The 16268-nt window shown below is 41.2% G+C and overlaps 1 protein-coding gene across 8 annotated transcripts in view; it reads left to right on the forward strand.

Annotated features, from left to right (window-relative positions):
* Positions 1-16268, forward strand: part of PTGFRN (prostaglandin F2 receptor inhibitor) — a 117163-nt gene that overhangs the window by 50719 nt on the left and 50176 nt on the right. The window contains exon 1 of one of the 8 annotated variants that reach the window (XM_068910054.1): positions 4761-4803. The exons of the other annotated variants lie outside the window; for them this stretch is intronic. Coding sequence (XP_068766155.1) covers positions 4776-4803 — 28 coding nt within the window. The 5' untranslated portion in view covers positions 4761-4775. Of the gene's footprint in view, positions 1-4760; positions 4804-16268 lie in introns of those variants that run through there. 8 annotated transcript variants of the gene reach the window in all.

Here is a 16268-nt window from a genome sequence, read left to right on the forward strand (position 1 = left end):
ATTTGCAGTAAAATGTGATGGAACCTATTGTCTAGAGACATCCAGTTTTTTTTTTCTTCCCCCATCCATACACAAAAGAACTTCTCAGTGTTGCTTGAGATGTGTGTTGTGGTGTAGGTGAGGTGGTCTTCCTTTCACTCTGGATGGGAAAAATATACTTCTGTTAAGGTGCATTTTCTAGCAGCTTTTTAACAGAGAACGTTAACAACTTATCTCTTGTCTAGAGACCGGTAGTTGTCTAGGGTTACAAATGTTTCAACATCTGTCCAAGAATAATAAACTGTTTCCTGTATGACCCTAGTACCTAACCTGAAGAAGATACCTTGGAACTGGGTGAGAGGGGGAGACTGTAACATGAGCAGGTTGGTCTAGGTGTTAACACCTTCTCCCTTAAAGAAGGAACAAGCTTGTATTAACAAGATCCTAAGGTCTCCAGTTGCCCAATTTCTGTCAGTTCAGTTTGTTTTGTTTCGTTTTTTTTTTTTTTTTGTAATGAAGCCTTGAAACTGTAACTTTCTTCCAAGGCCTGAATACTTGCTGAGAAGTCCTCTAAAAATAATGAGCTAAACTTTTAAAACATCTAATGCACTAAGTTTTGCAGGTGGCAAAGGTATGAAATAGGTGATCAGTTTCAGACTAAATTGCTCTTTTGGTAGGATGAAAAACAGCTGTACAGATTCCAAAAGCCTTGAATAATGTCTTTCTCTATTATAAGTTGCAAGACATTGCAGAAGTCTTATTTTTTTGTTTTGTATCAGAAACCGGCTTATTCATTTCAATTTAAACTTTTGTATTTATAAAGCATAATTGATCTCTTTTAAGTCTGAGACAGGAAAAAAAGATAGACTTTTTTCTGGAGTTGGAAGAGATTTTAAAATTGAAAACCCAAAGGAAACCAATGTAAACTCAGTCAGAATGCCACAGTTAACGTTAAAAGTGAGCTAGCTAGCAGGTAGAACAGTGTTGCTAAATACCTTTATTTCTTGAATCTCTTCAACTTACAAAGCTATATGGAACTGCTGGTACATATGAATCAATATGATTGTCATCTGGCTACTTAAAATTTGTGGTAAAGTGTTGCAGTAGTTGCTCCTTTTTGTAACATGAGATGGAGCAAATTGCAGGAAAATTCTAATGTGACTGGGCCTCAAGAAACAGCTTGAAGAAATATTTGTCTGTCCTGTGTAGCAATGGTAAAATACTGCTGCAAAAGTATCAAGAAGGACTGAAAGAAGCTGAAGTAGCTAACTGGTGATAATCTCCATGACCAGATGATGTTTGCATGGATGGTCTAAAGGAACTGAAGTGTCAGCTGAGCTTGGGGGGGGGGGGGGAAGGACACGAGTATAGTAAGAGACTGAGTCCTGGACAATGTGTTAGTCCTTTTAAAAGATCTGAGAATGCTCTTTGGAAGTAATTGACTTGTGAACTTCAGGAACAAGAACTAATTACAGAGTGGAGCTCTAAGGCAAGCTGTCACAGCTGCTGATAGGCAGAGCTGCCAGCAATGCCTGTAGTTTGTCTGCTTAGTGCTTTGTTATGAGGGCCGTGTCGTAAATTGTTTATTACTCTGCCAAACCTTAGCCATTTAAGCTGAAATATTCTGGGCTGGTTGTCCACCCCAGGTTGGCTTTTTTTTCTAGGAGAGGGGAAAAAAAAGGGAACAAACGAGCCTGAAGGTTTCCAACCATTATACTTTGGGGAGGAGGAGGGAGCAGGGAGAAGCAGCATTTGGTTTTTTTTTTTTTTTTTTTTTGTTTTCAAACGTTCTGGCCAATTCTGCTTCCCTACCCTTAAAAGAATAATAGTATTGCAGCTGTTAAGCTAAGAAGTTCTAGCACCTCCATGCCTTAGAGCAAGGTCTGGAAATTTGACTGGAGACAACTTTGTCAAGAATGTGGCTTTTGCCGTTCTTATGAAAAATGTCCAAATTTGGCCACATGACAAAACTTGGAAGAGTATCAGTTTGTAAATGCTTGGTGGGGAATTAGACTCAAGTCCCGAGAGAGAGAGTACTCTGTAGTTGCTTTAAAGGTATCAAAGGACTATAGCTGGGATTGGGTGAGGGGCAGCTGTCTTTTTATTCCAGCTTGACTTCCGTGAGTGTATTGTCAAGTTTGTGGGTGTATTTTTTTGTTTTATGGGTTTTGTTGTTGTTGTCTGTGTGAATTACTGATTGTCTGCTGCTTATGGCACACAAAGTAGATATCTTTCTAGTATGTGGCTGGCTTTAAAGTCAATATAAACTTTATGTGCAGTTCTTAACTTCTGTTCTCTGGCTTCAGTTCTTCTCACAGACTTTTTCCCAAATGTCCCCCTTTGTCCTTTACTTCATGCTGGCTGTAAAACAACTCCTTCTGCTGCAAGTTTCTCTCAAGGAAGTAACGAACTTATGCTACTTTTTCTGTTTAATATGCTTGATTAGTCTGGGCTTGCCTCTACTGGCTTTCTTAAAGATGTGGTTCAGCTATGCTGCTTACTGCTTGCTTCATGACTCAATTTGCATGTCTTCATGCTTTTTGAGTCACTCTTTTTGTGCCATACCAGTAGCCATTTAAACAATTGACTTTGGTGGAACCGTCACTGGGAGTCATGCTGGTTAGCAAGAGTTTAGTTCTGACAAAAGCTAGCCCTGCTTAGCTAGCTTTTAAACCTGCTTAGGTCTGCCAGTCTTGAAAGAATCATTACCAATGTAATGGACTTTGTTTCCGTGCGTGCTCTGCTGTTTGCTCCGACTGCAGAGATTTAGCATTGTGTTTTGGACAGTCTTTGATGCAATGTGGCTGTGGGGAATCTTTGAGCAGACTGTAACAGCGTTGTTCTCATTAAAATGACTGTTGCAAGAGACACATCTGTGGGGACCTCTGCCAGCTTCTTATTGATGTGTTTGGTTTCATCTATTGACACGCTACCCTTCATTATTATCCGGTGAGTCCTGTGGCAGTGGAATTTGTCATTAAATCTGCCCTGCAAAAAAGAATTGGCAAGAGTTGCTTTAAAAGCAGCCTGACCTCTGTATTTGCAAAGAATAGCTTCTAAATACAAAACAGATGCTGAACTAATACAGGACACTTCCTAAATTTTTAGGGTACCGGACACAACCATTTTGAGAAAAGCTCTGCGTTCACATTATTTGTGTGGTGTTTCTCAATCTTAAAGATAATCACTTAAGTTTCAGTACTGTTTTTTTTTCCAGAAATGCAGGTATTGATATACATTTATTTGTAGTACTGAGGTGCAAAATATATAATTATTTGTCAGTGAAAACTGTTAAAATAGGCAGAGAGGTATTAGTCTTTCCTGGTAAGCTCCAATCCTTCTCTGAGTGGTAGAGGGTAGGACAGGAGATGCATCTTCTCTTGTCTTTTCCCATTGCCACAGACCGTTTAGTACTTTCAGAGCACCACCCATATGTACCCAGATGTTAAACCTCCACCTTTCCCCCCAATAAATGTTATGTTTTAAATACTGAAACCCAGTGGCATATTGCCTTTTTGGAGGTGGTGCTAATGGATGGAATTTGTGTATACGTGAAGAGTCTGATGTTAGGTATAGAATGTGCCTGCTTATGTTCAGTATGTATGGAGTTTTAAATTAACAGAGTCTTAAGTGTATTGTATCATCCTTGTTTCTCTTTGATCTCGGGGTTTAGTCCTAGAAAAGGCATGTTGTACCTTCTGGCTTAGAGAGCTTATGTGCTTGGAGCAGGTTTCATCAGTACTTTCACATAGGTCTCTGTTGTGAAGAGGTGAGTCTTAGAACAGCTCTTTATGAGGCAAATAAAGAGCATGACAGTGATTGGAGGTGGGAGGTAGCAAGGTAAGCCTTAGTCCCTTATTTCTGTCACAAAGCAAGGTTGAACAGACATTAACGCTATTGACTAAGCCCTGGATGCTGGCACCTGTATTGGTAGGCACCTGTCAATAGTTTCAAAGCTGCTGACAAGCCTGGGTTTGTGAAAAGATTGAGTAAACGCAGCCAGGAGTCAATAGGCACAGAAGTGTGGCTGTTGTCAGAAACTAGAGGGGAGAGGGGGAACAACGATGAGGAAGGAAAAAGTCCCCAGAAAGAAAGGGTATATGGAGGAAATGGCTTGTTTAGAACTAAGAATGAGTTGAGGTGTGTCTGTATCAGATGGTGGTGTTGTGGCAGTTACCACCAGAAAACAGCCTTGGTAAAAGACACAAGTTTCTCCAAGCTCGGCAAGCAAATCTTGAAATATCCTTGTTTATTGAGCAGTTTCCTGCTCACCACTGGCAGGTAAATGCAATATCTAGTCTCTGACTCCTGCAGTTTAAAACAAGGACTGAAGCAGGATGCCTGTGGCTGCAGGGTGTGCTGTGGCGTCTGAATTGATGCTGGTGTCTGCCTTTTGAGTCTGAAGGGGAGGGGTGAGTGGGAGACTGCAGTACTGTGAATAGAGTTATTGGTGGGGGTGTGTGTGTGTGTGTCTTTCAAAGTAGCAGAAGAATAAATGAGACTTCAGTTGGTGTCCTTGTTCCTGTTCATGACCAGCAAGCTACAGTGAGTGTGTGTGTTTCAGACTACCTGCCTAGTAAACCTGTAAGGATCAACTGAGATTGGCCAAAGCTACTTGGAAAGCAGCTGTTAAAGGTGATTTAAAATATTTCTCCCTGACCACCTTCTTGGTGTGAGCAGTCAGCTTTTCGTTTGTATTTAGAGAGAGATTTTTCTTTTTTTCCACTCCCCGCAGCTGTAGAGAGAGACTTTGCTCTTCATGCATCTGACAAAGGCTAATAACTGCAGATGGATGGATGGACGGGCACCTCCATGCCCACACTTGTAAGATGGACCCTTTCCTTGCTTTCTTAAACGATTTGTGTCTAGAACAGTGAAGCTAGTCCCTTTACAGGGCTTTCCTGGAACGTGCATATGCCGTCAGGGTAACTTGCTGGCTTCTGTATTTTCTTTTCTCATCGTGCTTCTGATACCAGTGCATAGGGGCAGGAACTCTTCACGTATGTGGGTTTGGCTAAGGTCGGGTATGAACGCTGTTCTGACGTGAGTGACAGTCTGAGGTCAGCAGTAATCCTCTGGTGTCAGGATTGTCTTGTTGCTGTAGGAACTTACTTGCAGTCTAAAGTGGGACTTTGGTCAAGTGACTGTCTTAAGTAAACAGACAGTTCTTGGAATTAAAGCCCCGCAATTGAGGTCTCTTCAGAAGAGACTGCTGACAAGAGACATTGTGATTGGCATTTAGGGCTGAAGCACTGCGTTCACAGAAGCTGTTCACTAGGGAGGCGGTTAGTCACGGAGCCGCAGTGTGAGCCTTGAAGAGCAGAGCACGTGTGGAATAGGAGTGAGGGGATGTCTGGATGTTTTGGCAGGGAGGAGGCAAGGGCCCAAGCTGCCGGTTCTGTGAATGCTGTAGTGATGGGGAGGTTTGTTACAGTTTACTTCCTGTTAATGTTGGGTTTTTTTGTCATCTTAGTCTGATGGCATATGGTCTTTTTGGACCTTGTGGAGTGTGGGAAGTGGAGTAAAAGGAAAAATGGGGGATGGAGTACCTGGATGTGAGGAGGTGGGGTCATGAGCTCCTAGCAAACCTGGTAATGAGACATACTATGCGGATAGGACAAGCACTGTCTTGCATCTTTACTTAGGATCTGTGTGCATTTTACGTATTGAAGGCCTGTTGAAAAGACTGGTTGTTGTGGGTTAGGTATTGCTTCCCCCTACCTCCCTGCTCAGGCGTCAAACTCTCAGGCCGTTGTAAGGTAACGGACAGCTTTGGGCTTGAGGTCTTGTGCTTGTTATTGGAGGAGAAAGATACTTGATCTGAGACCCTATGCTATGAATTAGTAGTGGAGGACAGCTAGCCTTAGGGAGTTCGGTAATGTAAAGCTAGAGCTTTTAGTGTGCTGGTGTGAATTTAGTCTGGTGGCTGCCCTTTGCTGAGCCTATGTGAAATGGATTCCTGGTTTTGCCTCAGGTCTGAGTGGACGTTTGTCTGCAGGGCTAAGCAGGCTAGCAGCAGCTCCTGAGCGGCTTTCTGGTCAATGGGTTGCTCTCCAACCACAGGCTGAGTGAACTAGGTACCTTGCTTCTGGCTGAGGTAGCCCTCTTTGGCTGTGACTGATGTGTGCAGGCAGGCAGAGGCCATTGAGGGGAAGCTTGTCCTCCTCCTGTCTGTTTTGTTTGAGTGAGTGAAAGAAGGACTTTGGCCTTCAAGGTTACGTGAGTGCTTCTCATTGCTATTTAACGTCACGGCTTCCCTCAGCGTGTCTTTTTATTTTTACCTTCGTTATAAATTTGAAAGGCTCACGAATTGACAATTGTTTTCAATAAATGCAGCCAAGGAGACTTTTAACTTGTGGTAATTAATGCCCTCCCCTCCCTGGATTCCTGGAGGTATGCCATCAGTTCATGACAGGGAATAACCGTGTGATTGTTTCTGTCTGGCAAGGCCTCTGAAATCCTCACAAGCACTTGCACGTGCCCACCTGTGAGCTTTCTGTAGCAGCTTGATATACAAGTTGCTCCTCCGTGTTATATTTATGCTTAGACTGTTTGAAGCAGAGGCTTGCAGTATCTCCTTGGAGGCAGTAGTGTGTAACCCAGTTCAGCTGTGCCTGCGATGATGTCTTCTGTTGAGTTATTTTGGATTTGGACCCTTGTTCTCTGAAGTTGTGTAAAATGGAGCGAATGTGGATAATTGTATTTTTGTTCTGTTATTGCATTCTTTGGAAATGGCAGGTGCAAATGTTCAATATAGCTTGGATGTTCAGTAGGAGCTTGCTGAGATCTGTGGCTGTGCTTCAGCAATCGCCTGAGAATGTCTCCTACCTAGTTTGGCTGTACTCAGGTGGTGTGTATGTGTGTTCCTCCTCCTGTAAAAGATGGCATGCATTCTTTCTGTTGAAATAGATAAAGGGCTGCAAATGTCTGCTGAGAAACTTGAATAGCATTCATTTAGAGAGAATTCTGCTTATCTGGTGATATATATTTCTTTTTTGTGGAAACTTCTAGGAGATTTCTTGCCCTCTTTTAGAACATCCATTTCTATGTGAAGTCATATTCTTTTATCTTCCTTTTTCTTCCTGCATTTGAATCCACTATTATTACCTAAACAACTTTTTCCACAGCATCAGAAGTGCAAATGCTGGCGAGGATTTTGTCAGATCTTGGATGTTTTGTCCTCCAGGAGGGTTACTATGGGCAGAAGCATTAGAGTGTATTTGTTTGATAGGGGAGCACTGTGAGAGGCCGTGGGACTCTGCTGAATTTGAGCTCGTTGATGGAGAATGATAGCAAACGTATAACTGTATGTGAAATTTTATACGGATTCCTTATTGCTTGTGTTTCAGAAGGACTTGTACGCCATCTCTTCCAGCTTTATCAGCTGGTCTAGTGAAAGCTCTCTTTTCTTAACAACTTTGCCTTAGACCACTGAGGTTTCCTAAATACTGCTACTAGATTATATTCTGTGACTTGAAGTTATAATTCTGAAGATGGTTTCTGCCATATGCATGCTGAATTATGCATTGCATAGAAGCTCCTTCCGCAAGTCTGAAGTAATAATAATACTAGAGTTTAAAAGCAAGTAAGCTCTAAAAATGAAATAGCTGGCAGAGCACTTTTTGCATTTATGGAGATAGGCATATAAAAATCCTAGTGTCCATTTCTGTATTTTTTTTTTCCTACTTCATGCCTTTGACTTCTGCTTGTTGCACAAGTTATTTTTTTTATGTTGAGATGGAAACTGCCTAGAATGAGTTAGTGATTTCTTTCCCTTGTCCTTTGAGATTTTCTGACCTTTAAGGAGGAAATGGGAACAAACATGTAACTGAGTGACATCCAGGCTTGGCAGAAGCCTGTGAAGTTAGGCTGAGGAAATCTGTCCTTTTCTCTTCTCCTTTACAGGCAGAAGTGATGGAACTTCAAGTTAACTTTTCTTCCAGGATGTTTCCAGCAATTCCCGTACTGTTTCGTGGCCTTAATCTCTTTGATATTTGCAGTGCTTGCAATTCAACATCATTTAATTGTTGCACGTTTCCACAAAAGTGTGTGCATGCTTAAACTAGGAAAGTAACATGATATGCTCACTCGTTCCCTAGGTATCCAGTCTTGGTCACCGTCAGAGACGGGACACAAGGCTGGATGGATCTTTGGTCCCACCCAGCATGACCCTTCTCTTTCTCCAGCTCTGGCAGCTTGGAGGAAGTACCCTTTGCCCAGTTCTGCTTCTCAGTTGCATCCAACCTGGTAGACTGGACTGTGCACAGAAGTGAGAGGAGAGGCAAGAAAAGGAGTGAAAGAACAGAATTTTCAAGTAACTCTTAAAATCAGAAGACGAGAACCTTTTTGGACACAAATCAGGAGAGAAAAGTAGGTAAAAAACCAACATGAAATTAAAGGAGCAGGAGCGGGGAAGATACAGTTCTTTAAAAGAAGCCCTGAAGGAAACAGCTTATTTCTTTTCTTCTCCAGTTTCCTTGCAGAGCTGTTCTAGGTTATGCTAGTTTGTAAGATGTCCTACAATCAGAAGTAGTAGCTGTTTGGGTAAAACTTGAATACCCTGGGGTTATTCATTAACTAAGACCTATAATCAGCTTGCACTGAAACAGACAGCAGATTGTATTCACCTTAGGCATCCTCACACTTGCTATATTGAGAGCAGTTATGACCCAGATCATGTTTTATAACAAAGCAAGAGGCTACAGCCAAACTTCACCCCAGTGCAGAGCATGCTAGCCATTTTCAAACTCCAGAACTGGTGTGTTTACTTAGTATAAGAACTAAGGACAACATTTGGAAGTTCCAAGTACCAGCCACAGACAGCTGCATCAGCCACAGCGGAGAGTGGACTCTTCATGTCTCAGAAGTCTTACACCAGTCACTGTCTACATACACAAAGGAACAATTTTAACATCCATTGACAAGAAATGATGTCTGGTGCAAGTGCAGCAGCTGTTTAACAGCATACAATAACATTATAGAGCAGCATAAGAAGACGAAGTCAAAGCTACAGTATCTAATTTAGAAAGCCAGCAGTGTTAACAATTCAGCTGAAAAACTGCAGACAGCTTTGGCTACATATACTAGAAATAGCAGTTCACACTTTTAAACAGCTTGAAAAGATTCTTAGTAGTATTCTCTTAGCATCTTTAAGATTCAAAATAAGAAACGCCAGTGCTGGTGGCTCCCTGAACTGCTTCTTTTACTTGGAAATGGCGCTTAGGTAACAAAGGAGATGTACTCAACACACAAGCAGAGCTGAGATTCCCCAGAGGTACCTTTGATTAGGTGCAGAAAGCAGCAGTGTGAAACACTACTGTCAAATGTGCTGAGCAAATCCTGATCCCTTTATCAGAACGCCTACTGTCAGCTATGCCAAGTTAAGGAGTCCTATGCATCCAGCCTTAGCACCAAAGACAGTAGAGATTAACGTACGTTTTAGAATGCAAATATGAAACACTGACCCAGACACAGGAAAATAGGAAACGAGTGGTAGAGATGTGAAAAAACATTTGTACAACATGAGCCTATACCCAAGAGATGCCCATTTTTCAGTTTGCCTTGAACTTGCAAGCTGAACTGAAAACTTGTTCTCATAAACACTAACAAAAAAAAAGATAAGCAGGAAAGGCACTGAATGCTGTTCAATGCAAGGAAATTTCCCTTGCTCTCATGCCTCATGATAACATTACTTGAAAAAGTTTTATATCTGAGCCCCAGTGGGCAAAAGAGAAGGAGTTACACCTTCACTAACTCTCAGAACGCGATGCAGAATACAGGTAGTCAGACTTCTTGATGCATAGTTTAAATAAAGATCTTCTTCCCAACTCTGCGTCTAGGCCATGACCAATGTCAGCAAGACACAAAAATTCAAGAACCATAACAAAAAGGCTGTCCACGCCTCAAGGTACCAAAAATATTTATTTTTGTTTTCATCCCTTCATTGTTTGTAATTCCTACTTTAAAGCTTCAAAGTAATATCCCTACTCCCTGCTCATGTGACTTTTTATTCTAATGTATCACAACATTAACTGGTTTTAGCTTTCTAAAGTTGGTGCAGCGTAGTTGTAAATCACGTTAACAGCACTACCTTAAAACAAAGTTTGTTATTAGAGTGCAGTCAAAATTATTACTGTAATATGAAAGTAACAAAGCATCTAATAGGCACTTCTGCCCCTTATGAAGACCTAAACAGAGGAGGGTACAAGAAGTTATGGAGCGTAGTTAACCAGGTGAGTTTCCTCACTCCTTCCCCCCCGCCCCCACCTCCACTTACTTTTGTGGAAAGAGGAACAGGTTTTTAGAGATTACCAATCTGAAGGTCATTTCCCAGGAGCTTAAATGAGCTAAAATACAACATCAAATTAAGACATTTCAAAGTATTCAAGCAGAAGAACTCTAGCTTCACAAAGTGTGCTGCAAGAGAAGCCTGCGAATGCCTTCACTGTTTGTAGTTTTATGGCTGAGCCTACCGAGAGTCAGAAAGTAGAGTACAAAGTCTGCAACTTATTCAGGTTTTGTGTTTCCCCAGACAAAACATAGATTATTTCAAGATCTTTGTCCCTTTCACAAGTGATAAATAAGTCTTGGATGAGGGATTGCTAGAAAATCTTGAAATGAAGTACAAACTAGGAATCCTGTCTGTCCCTAAACTGAAAACAGGCACTTTTTCCCTCAAGCATAAAAGGAGATCTGCTTTGCTGAAGAGAACGGGTCTTAAAAAAAAAAAAATTAATCAGTTAAACACTTCAGTGATTATCTTCATCCAGCAGTTTTGGTTAAGGTATTTGTATTTTGTTTGCCTGCCCTGTTCACAGAACTGTATTTTCAAAGCAGTTCAGTGCAAGAAATTCACTTCCCATTCATCATATGTAGTTGCTTAGTACAGTCACTAAGATCTCCCAGAGCTCTCCCAGATCCTATTGAAAAAAATCTCTCTACTGATGAAAAGAACCATCCTCATTAAGCTGCCTGACAAATGTATTCTTTCCTTCTAATTATTACAGGAGTTTACAGTTCTAATAAAGCTGTACTCACATCACATTATTCATTTTACAGAATCTCTGGAAAAAGAAAGCTCTCAGGATAGAGCTGTAAATCATCAAAAACACTCCTTATTCCTAGCTGATAAGCCCTTTAAGAAAGGGTTTGTACAGAGTCAACTGTGCATACCCTCATGACCTAGTGCATACTCTCACGACCATCTGTAGTTTGGAGACTTCCTAAGTTAGAGGTGGTGTCTTCATGTTTAACCTTGGATTTTTTCCTCCAAGAGTTTGTCTGCTGACTTACAGCCATTGTATTTTGCTACCTCTGAAGTCTCATCTTCTGAAATGTTGTGAATGATGTTAACTTTCTCTTCATCAACTATGGTGCTTACCTTCTAGGCGTAGCGTGCCAACAGAAGCAACAGCAGAGTCAGTACTACTGAGATAATATTTCCTGTTATGCCCACTTTTAAGAAATGTAAGATGTGAATTTAAGCATGCTTATCTGAAAATTAATAGTTAATGGCTGAATGCCAGACTTATACTAAGACTCCAACTGCTAATGTATTGTGATGCAGTCTTTTATCACATGACCACACACAAATTTTTTTCAAATGTCTAATAGCATAAAATTCTCCCTGTAAGCTTAAATGTCTGACATTCAGTAGTGCTATGTATTACTGTGTGTACAAGGCAGGTTATTCCAAGTTGGCTGTAGAAGAAAGCAGATGCTACTGCAAATGCTGCAGGTTAATCAAAACAAGTAATGATGAAAACTTTTTGACATATAATCTGTTAGGGGAGAAAAGGCTTTCAATTTGTGATGAGGAATATGAGAAGACTGCAGGAATTCTTCAACCAAGTGCTGATTTGATGATCCTTCCTATTCCGCTACTGGAGATAATGGAATACCTGCACTGAATACAGGGCAAGATTTTCAGAAGCGATGGAGAACTTGAGGCTGCGAGCCTGAAACGCTACAAAGAGACTTGACTCGCAGGAAAGCTGACGCTCGAGGTTTTTTTGAAGATTGAACCTTTTTGTATCTTGAACTCGCAAACTGGTCACCAGTGGAGTGTTCCCCCACCCCAAGGGGCAAGTACAAAGGAGTTTGTTTCTCTCTAGGAGGGGGTAATTGGAGGCAGAACCGTACCGGGTATGAGTTTCACCTGAGGCAGTTCAGCACTCAGCAGCTCTTCTGAATCTCTTGCATGTTGCCCACACGTGCACACCCACCCATCCTAGACGATCCCTTCTTTCTATGCAGTCTAAGTTAAGCAGCAGCCTCATTCAATGCAGCTTTCTTTCAAGTGTCAAAACAGCCTTCTAAAGGTGTAATTCAGGACAGAGACAGTTAATTACACAGCTAATTTGCCTTCAGGCACTGGTAGTGATTGCTAGCAAATATTCTACTCGCACGCTTTTGAAAATTTTGGCTGTGGAATTTTGTGAGCAGGGTTAGCCATCACTGCAAGAAGTGGTTGGATTTCTTATCCCAGGCATACATGTGTACATGGCTTAATTCATATTTGTGATTTAAGGTAGAAATTCCTTTCTGTACTAAAGTTCTGAAGTTGAATGCGAACAGCCCTTTGAGTATCCTTTATGAGCACGCAGGGTGCATCTTCATTACCTTTTTTGTCAGGGTCAGGATTGAACTTTTGAGGTGAATCTCCTCACTGTTCTGCTCTCTACATACTGCTCTTTACAGAGAAGCAGCCTTGGAGGGTGCAGTTAGGATTCCTTTTGGATGAAACTGAACCAGATTTTTCACTCTAGGAGCATGCCTGCAGAGCTTCAGTTTCTCTTGGGTCTTTGACCTGTGGCACCACAGCTAGTCCAAGGTAATCCCCCAAAACTTGGGTACTGTGATTCCTGGAGCCTCAGCACCAACTGATTTGCTCTCCGCAGCCTCTCCTTTTGGACTGTGCCAGTGGCTAAAGTAGACAGTTGCACTAGTCTCACAAATTCACACATGTTGGGATATTAGCTTTTTTGCTTTTTAAACATCAGCAAAGTAAATAAGCAGGCTATCTTGAGATCTGCCTACTGATCAAATATCTTATTCTCAATTTTCAGTAGCCTTAATGCAAGCAACCTGATTGTTTTGAATGTTGTTTGTGTGGAGCTTTTTTTCTGCGTCTCTGGGACTTGCATCTATCCCTGTTGATTTTTGTTTGCAAAAATAATTACAAATAATGAAGAGTGCTGTGGCATAGCTGATTTAAAGCCAGTTGTTTTGCACACACATCTGTAGTTGATTTTATTTAATGTTCCGTGCTGGGATTGCACAGACCTCCCTAAAAACTTTGACCTGAATCCCTGTGCATCTTCTAGATACTGTTTTATGTGCCTGACCTCTCCTGTTCTTACTTGAACAGCTCTTTCTGCCTCCACACACACACACACACACACACACACACACACACACACACACACACACACACACAGACAGACACGTACGTCTTTCCTCTTTGTGAGGTGGAGATTGTATTGTTATGAAAAATGTCTTTTCCTGACTCAGGGGTAACTTGACGTGTCCAATTTTCTTATGCCAGAGATGAGATTAAATATCTTTCTTGGGGCAGGAGGTTTTCTCGTTGTCAGTATCATAGCAAATAGTAATAGCTCAGTAGTAACAAGGATTGCAAATACCTTGCACCCCTGTTCTCAATTACAGAATTGGTTATGTAAATCATATATTACAAAAGGAAGAGCCCTGGTATGTCTTAAATCATACTCTGTGCGTGCACATGTGTGCAATTCCTTCTTGCCTTGCATAAAGATATCTGTGCCCCTGACATGCAGACTCTGTAGAGATTAGCATACTAAACAGTGTTGCTCTGCGTGACCTGAAACTGGCTTTCGAGTGCTAATTGGATCTATGGGTTTTGAGAATTGGATCTATGGGTTTTGAGAGAAGGGGTTGGGAAACGTTGGTCTCTGATTTTCCAGGTTGCAGACAGCAATCTGCTGCTTCATGGATACAATGATGGTGTAGGTGCTCGGATGAAGGCCTTCAAGCTCCCAAGTTGCAGGGGCATGAGTTGTTAGAAGGCACGGAAGCTAACTGTTTTCTGTGTGTTTGCTTATGTCTTATTTGCCTAGTTGTACATCTCTTTCTTTTTTCATGTTTATGTGAAGAAACAGTGTGATACAGTGAAATGAGCAAAGATGCTTGAGTTCAGGAATGCCTGTAATCTGTTCCTAACTGGTCCTCTTTCACTGCATGAATTTGGTCAAGTCAATTAATCTGGGTATGTCTTCTGCAGCAAAATAGCTGCCAATAGCTGTGCTACCGCACTTAACAGCGTGTGCTGACAAGGCAGAGAGACGTACTCGTCCCCATGCCGTAAAAACCATTCTGTGTGCATTTGTTGTTGGAGTTTTTAATGCGGCCTCTTGCTTGGAGTTTATTTATGTTGAAGAGGGACCTTTAGGTAATTAAATTACAGACAAAAAGGATTACACTATAAACACTGAGATTCTTCAGTCCAGTGGCTGCAAATCTATTGTCAAGCATGGAGCCAAAGTGGTCCGGTGCCATATGTTGCCTCGTGCAGTAGTTCCAGCAGCCTTGCTGCCCAGCCACCTATTTCTTTAATCTCACGCAGCAGCAGTTGCAGAGTGAAGGGGCCCTTTAGGATCCTGCACTAACTGGAGAGTCTAACAGCCTGACCTGTGTAGGTTGTCAGTGTTGTGGCTGCTATCTTCTGTAATGAGGGTTGGCTCTGTTTTTGGTTTTAAAGCCTATGTGATGACTTCTCTCCTCCAACGGATAGGTTGCTGGGAAATTAGTCAGTATGTACTGAGATTTGAGGTAATCTTCAAAAAGCAGTTTTGAGGAAGTAGGGGGTAAGATTAATCATGTCTGGATTAAGAAAGTGTGGCTTTTGTTTGTGGGTCATGTCTGCCATTTAAACTTAAACCTTTTGTGGGTCATGTCTGCCACTTTAAACTTAAATTGGATTTAGACAGGACTTTGTCTGGTATGGATAGGGGCTTGGAGTAGACCAGAACCACCAAATTTGAGCGGGTAAATAATAGCGCTTTTTTTTTTAAATTGACAATACAAAGTAAAAGGTTTCATGTTGGATTGAGCATTTCCTATATTTCAAATGACTTTGAGTGGTTTTGGATATAACCTGACATTAAAGATAAACTTGAAAAAGAACAATTATTTCACAACAACAAAAAACCGCATACCTTCTGCTCTGAGGGGAGAAGAGGAGAATAATAATAGAAATTCTTTTTAGGAGAGGAGGAGGAAGGAGTGCTCTAAGATTTATTTTTAAAATGATTTTTTTGGGTGAAATTACAAGTTTGAGACGTGGATATTGCTATATAGGCATTTTTTAAAAACATCTTTGAACAAAAATTACTTTTTCCTGGCTTTACAACTAAAGCTACTTTCTCATCTCTACTACGTGCTATCCTGTTTAAAATCATGCTCGTTGAAAAATGTATCAATTTTTGTAGTTTAATATGATCCTGTCTTGGGTTTTATTTTAGTGTATGAATTTTACTTAGTGCAGATATAGCAATGATCTCTTCTAGTCTGATTTTTTTCTCAAATTTAATCCAAAGAAAGCTCAGTTTAATACTAGAGGTGTGCTCCATTCCACACAGAGCGAAGAAAATGGTTAGTCTCTGCTCAGAGGAAATTACAGCGCAGAGCAAATGGATTTGGGCTGGTCTGCTCAGTTCCAGCCGCTTGGGGAAAGATCTATGATAACAGATAACTGCAAGTAAATGATGTTACAGAAGAACAGCACTCATTTTAATTCTGTGTATTCCATTTTGAGGACTTTTTTTTTTTTTAATGTTGGCAAAATTACGTACTCCTCTTGAGTGGAATCAGTATTGCATTTTTTTCCTGTGCCCTTCCTCCCTGCGGCAGGAATGGGGAGAAATATCTGAATAAGCCTTGCTTCTGACTGTGCTAGTTCTTCAGCTTTATGAATTGTGAGCTGTTTTACTGCTTTGTCAACTTCTTTTTCTTAGAATGGAACATACTGAACCTCTCCTCTTGGAACACAAATTGCTTCTGAGGCAGAACAACAGATAATTACCTGTCTTTGTGTGGCTGTCTAAATAGCGGTTTTAGAGTTCCTAGACTTTTTAGGTCACATGTCACCAAGTAACCTAAACAGGCTCTTCTGGTGGAGTAGGGTGAAAATGAAGTCCCATGAGACTATTTGGAGGAAAGTAAATGAAGATCACTAGCAGGGACAGGTCTTTCAGGTGATGCGCAGGAAGAAGCGGCATGTTGGCTCTTGCGTTTCATCTTTTATTTATTTA

This window comes from Struthio camelus, chromosome 1, assembly GCF_040807025.1.
Source record: "Struthio camelus isolate bStrCam1 chromosome 1, bStrCam1.hap1, whole genome shotgun sequence".
In the NCBI taxonomy this organism is placed as follows: Eukaryota; Metazoa; Chordata; class Aves; order Struthioniformes; family Struthionidae; genus Struthio; species Struthio camelus.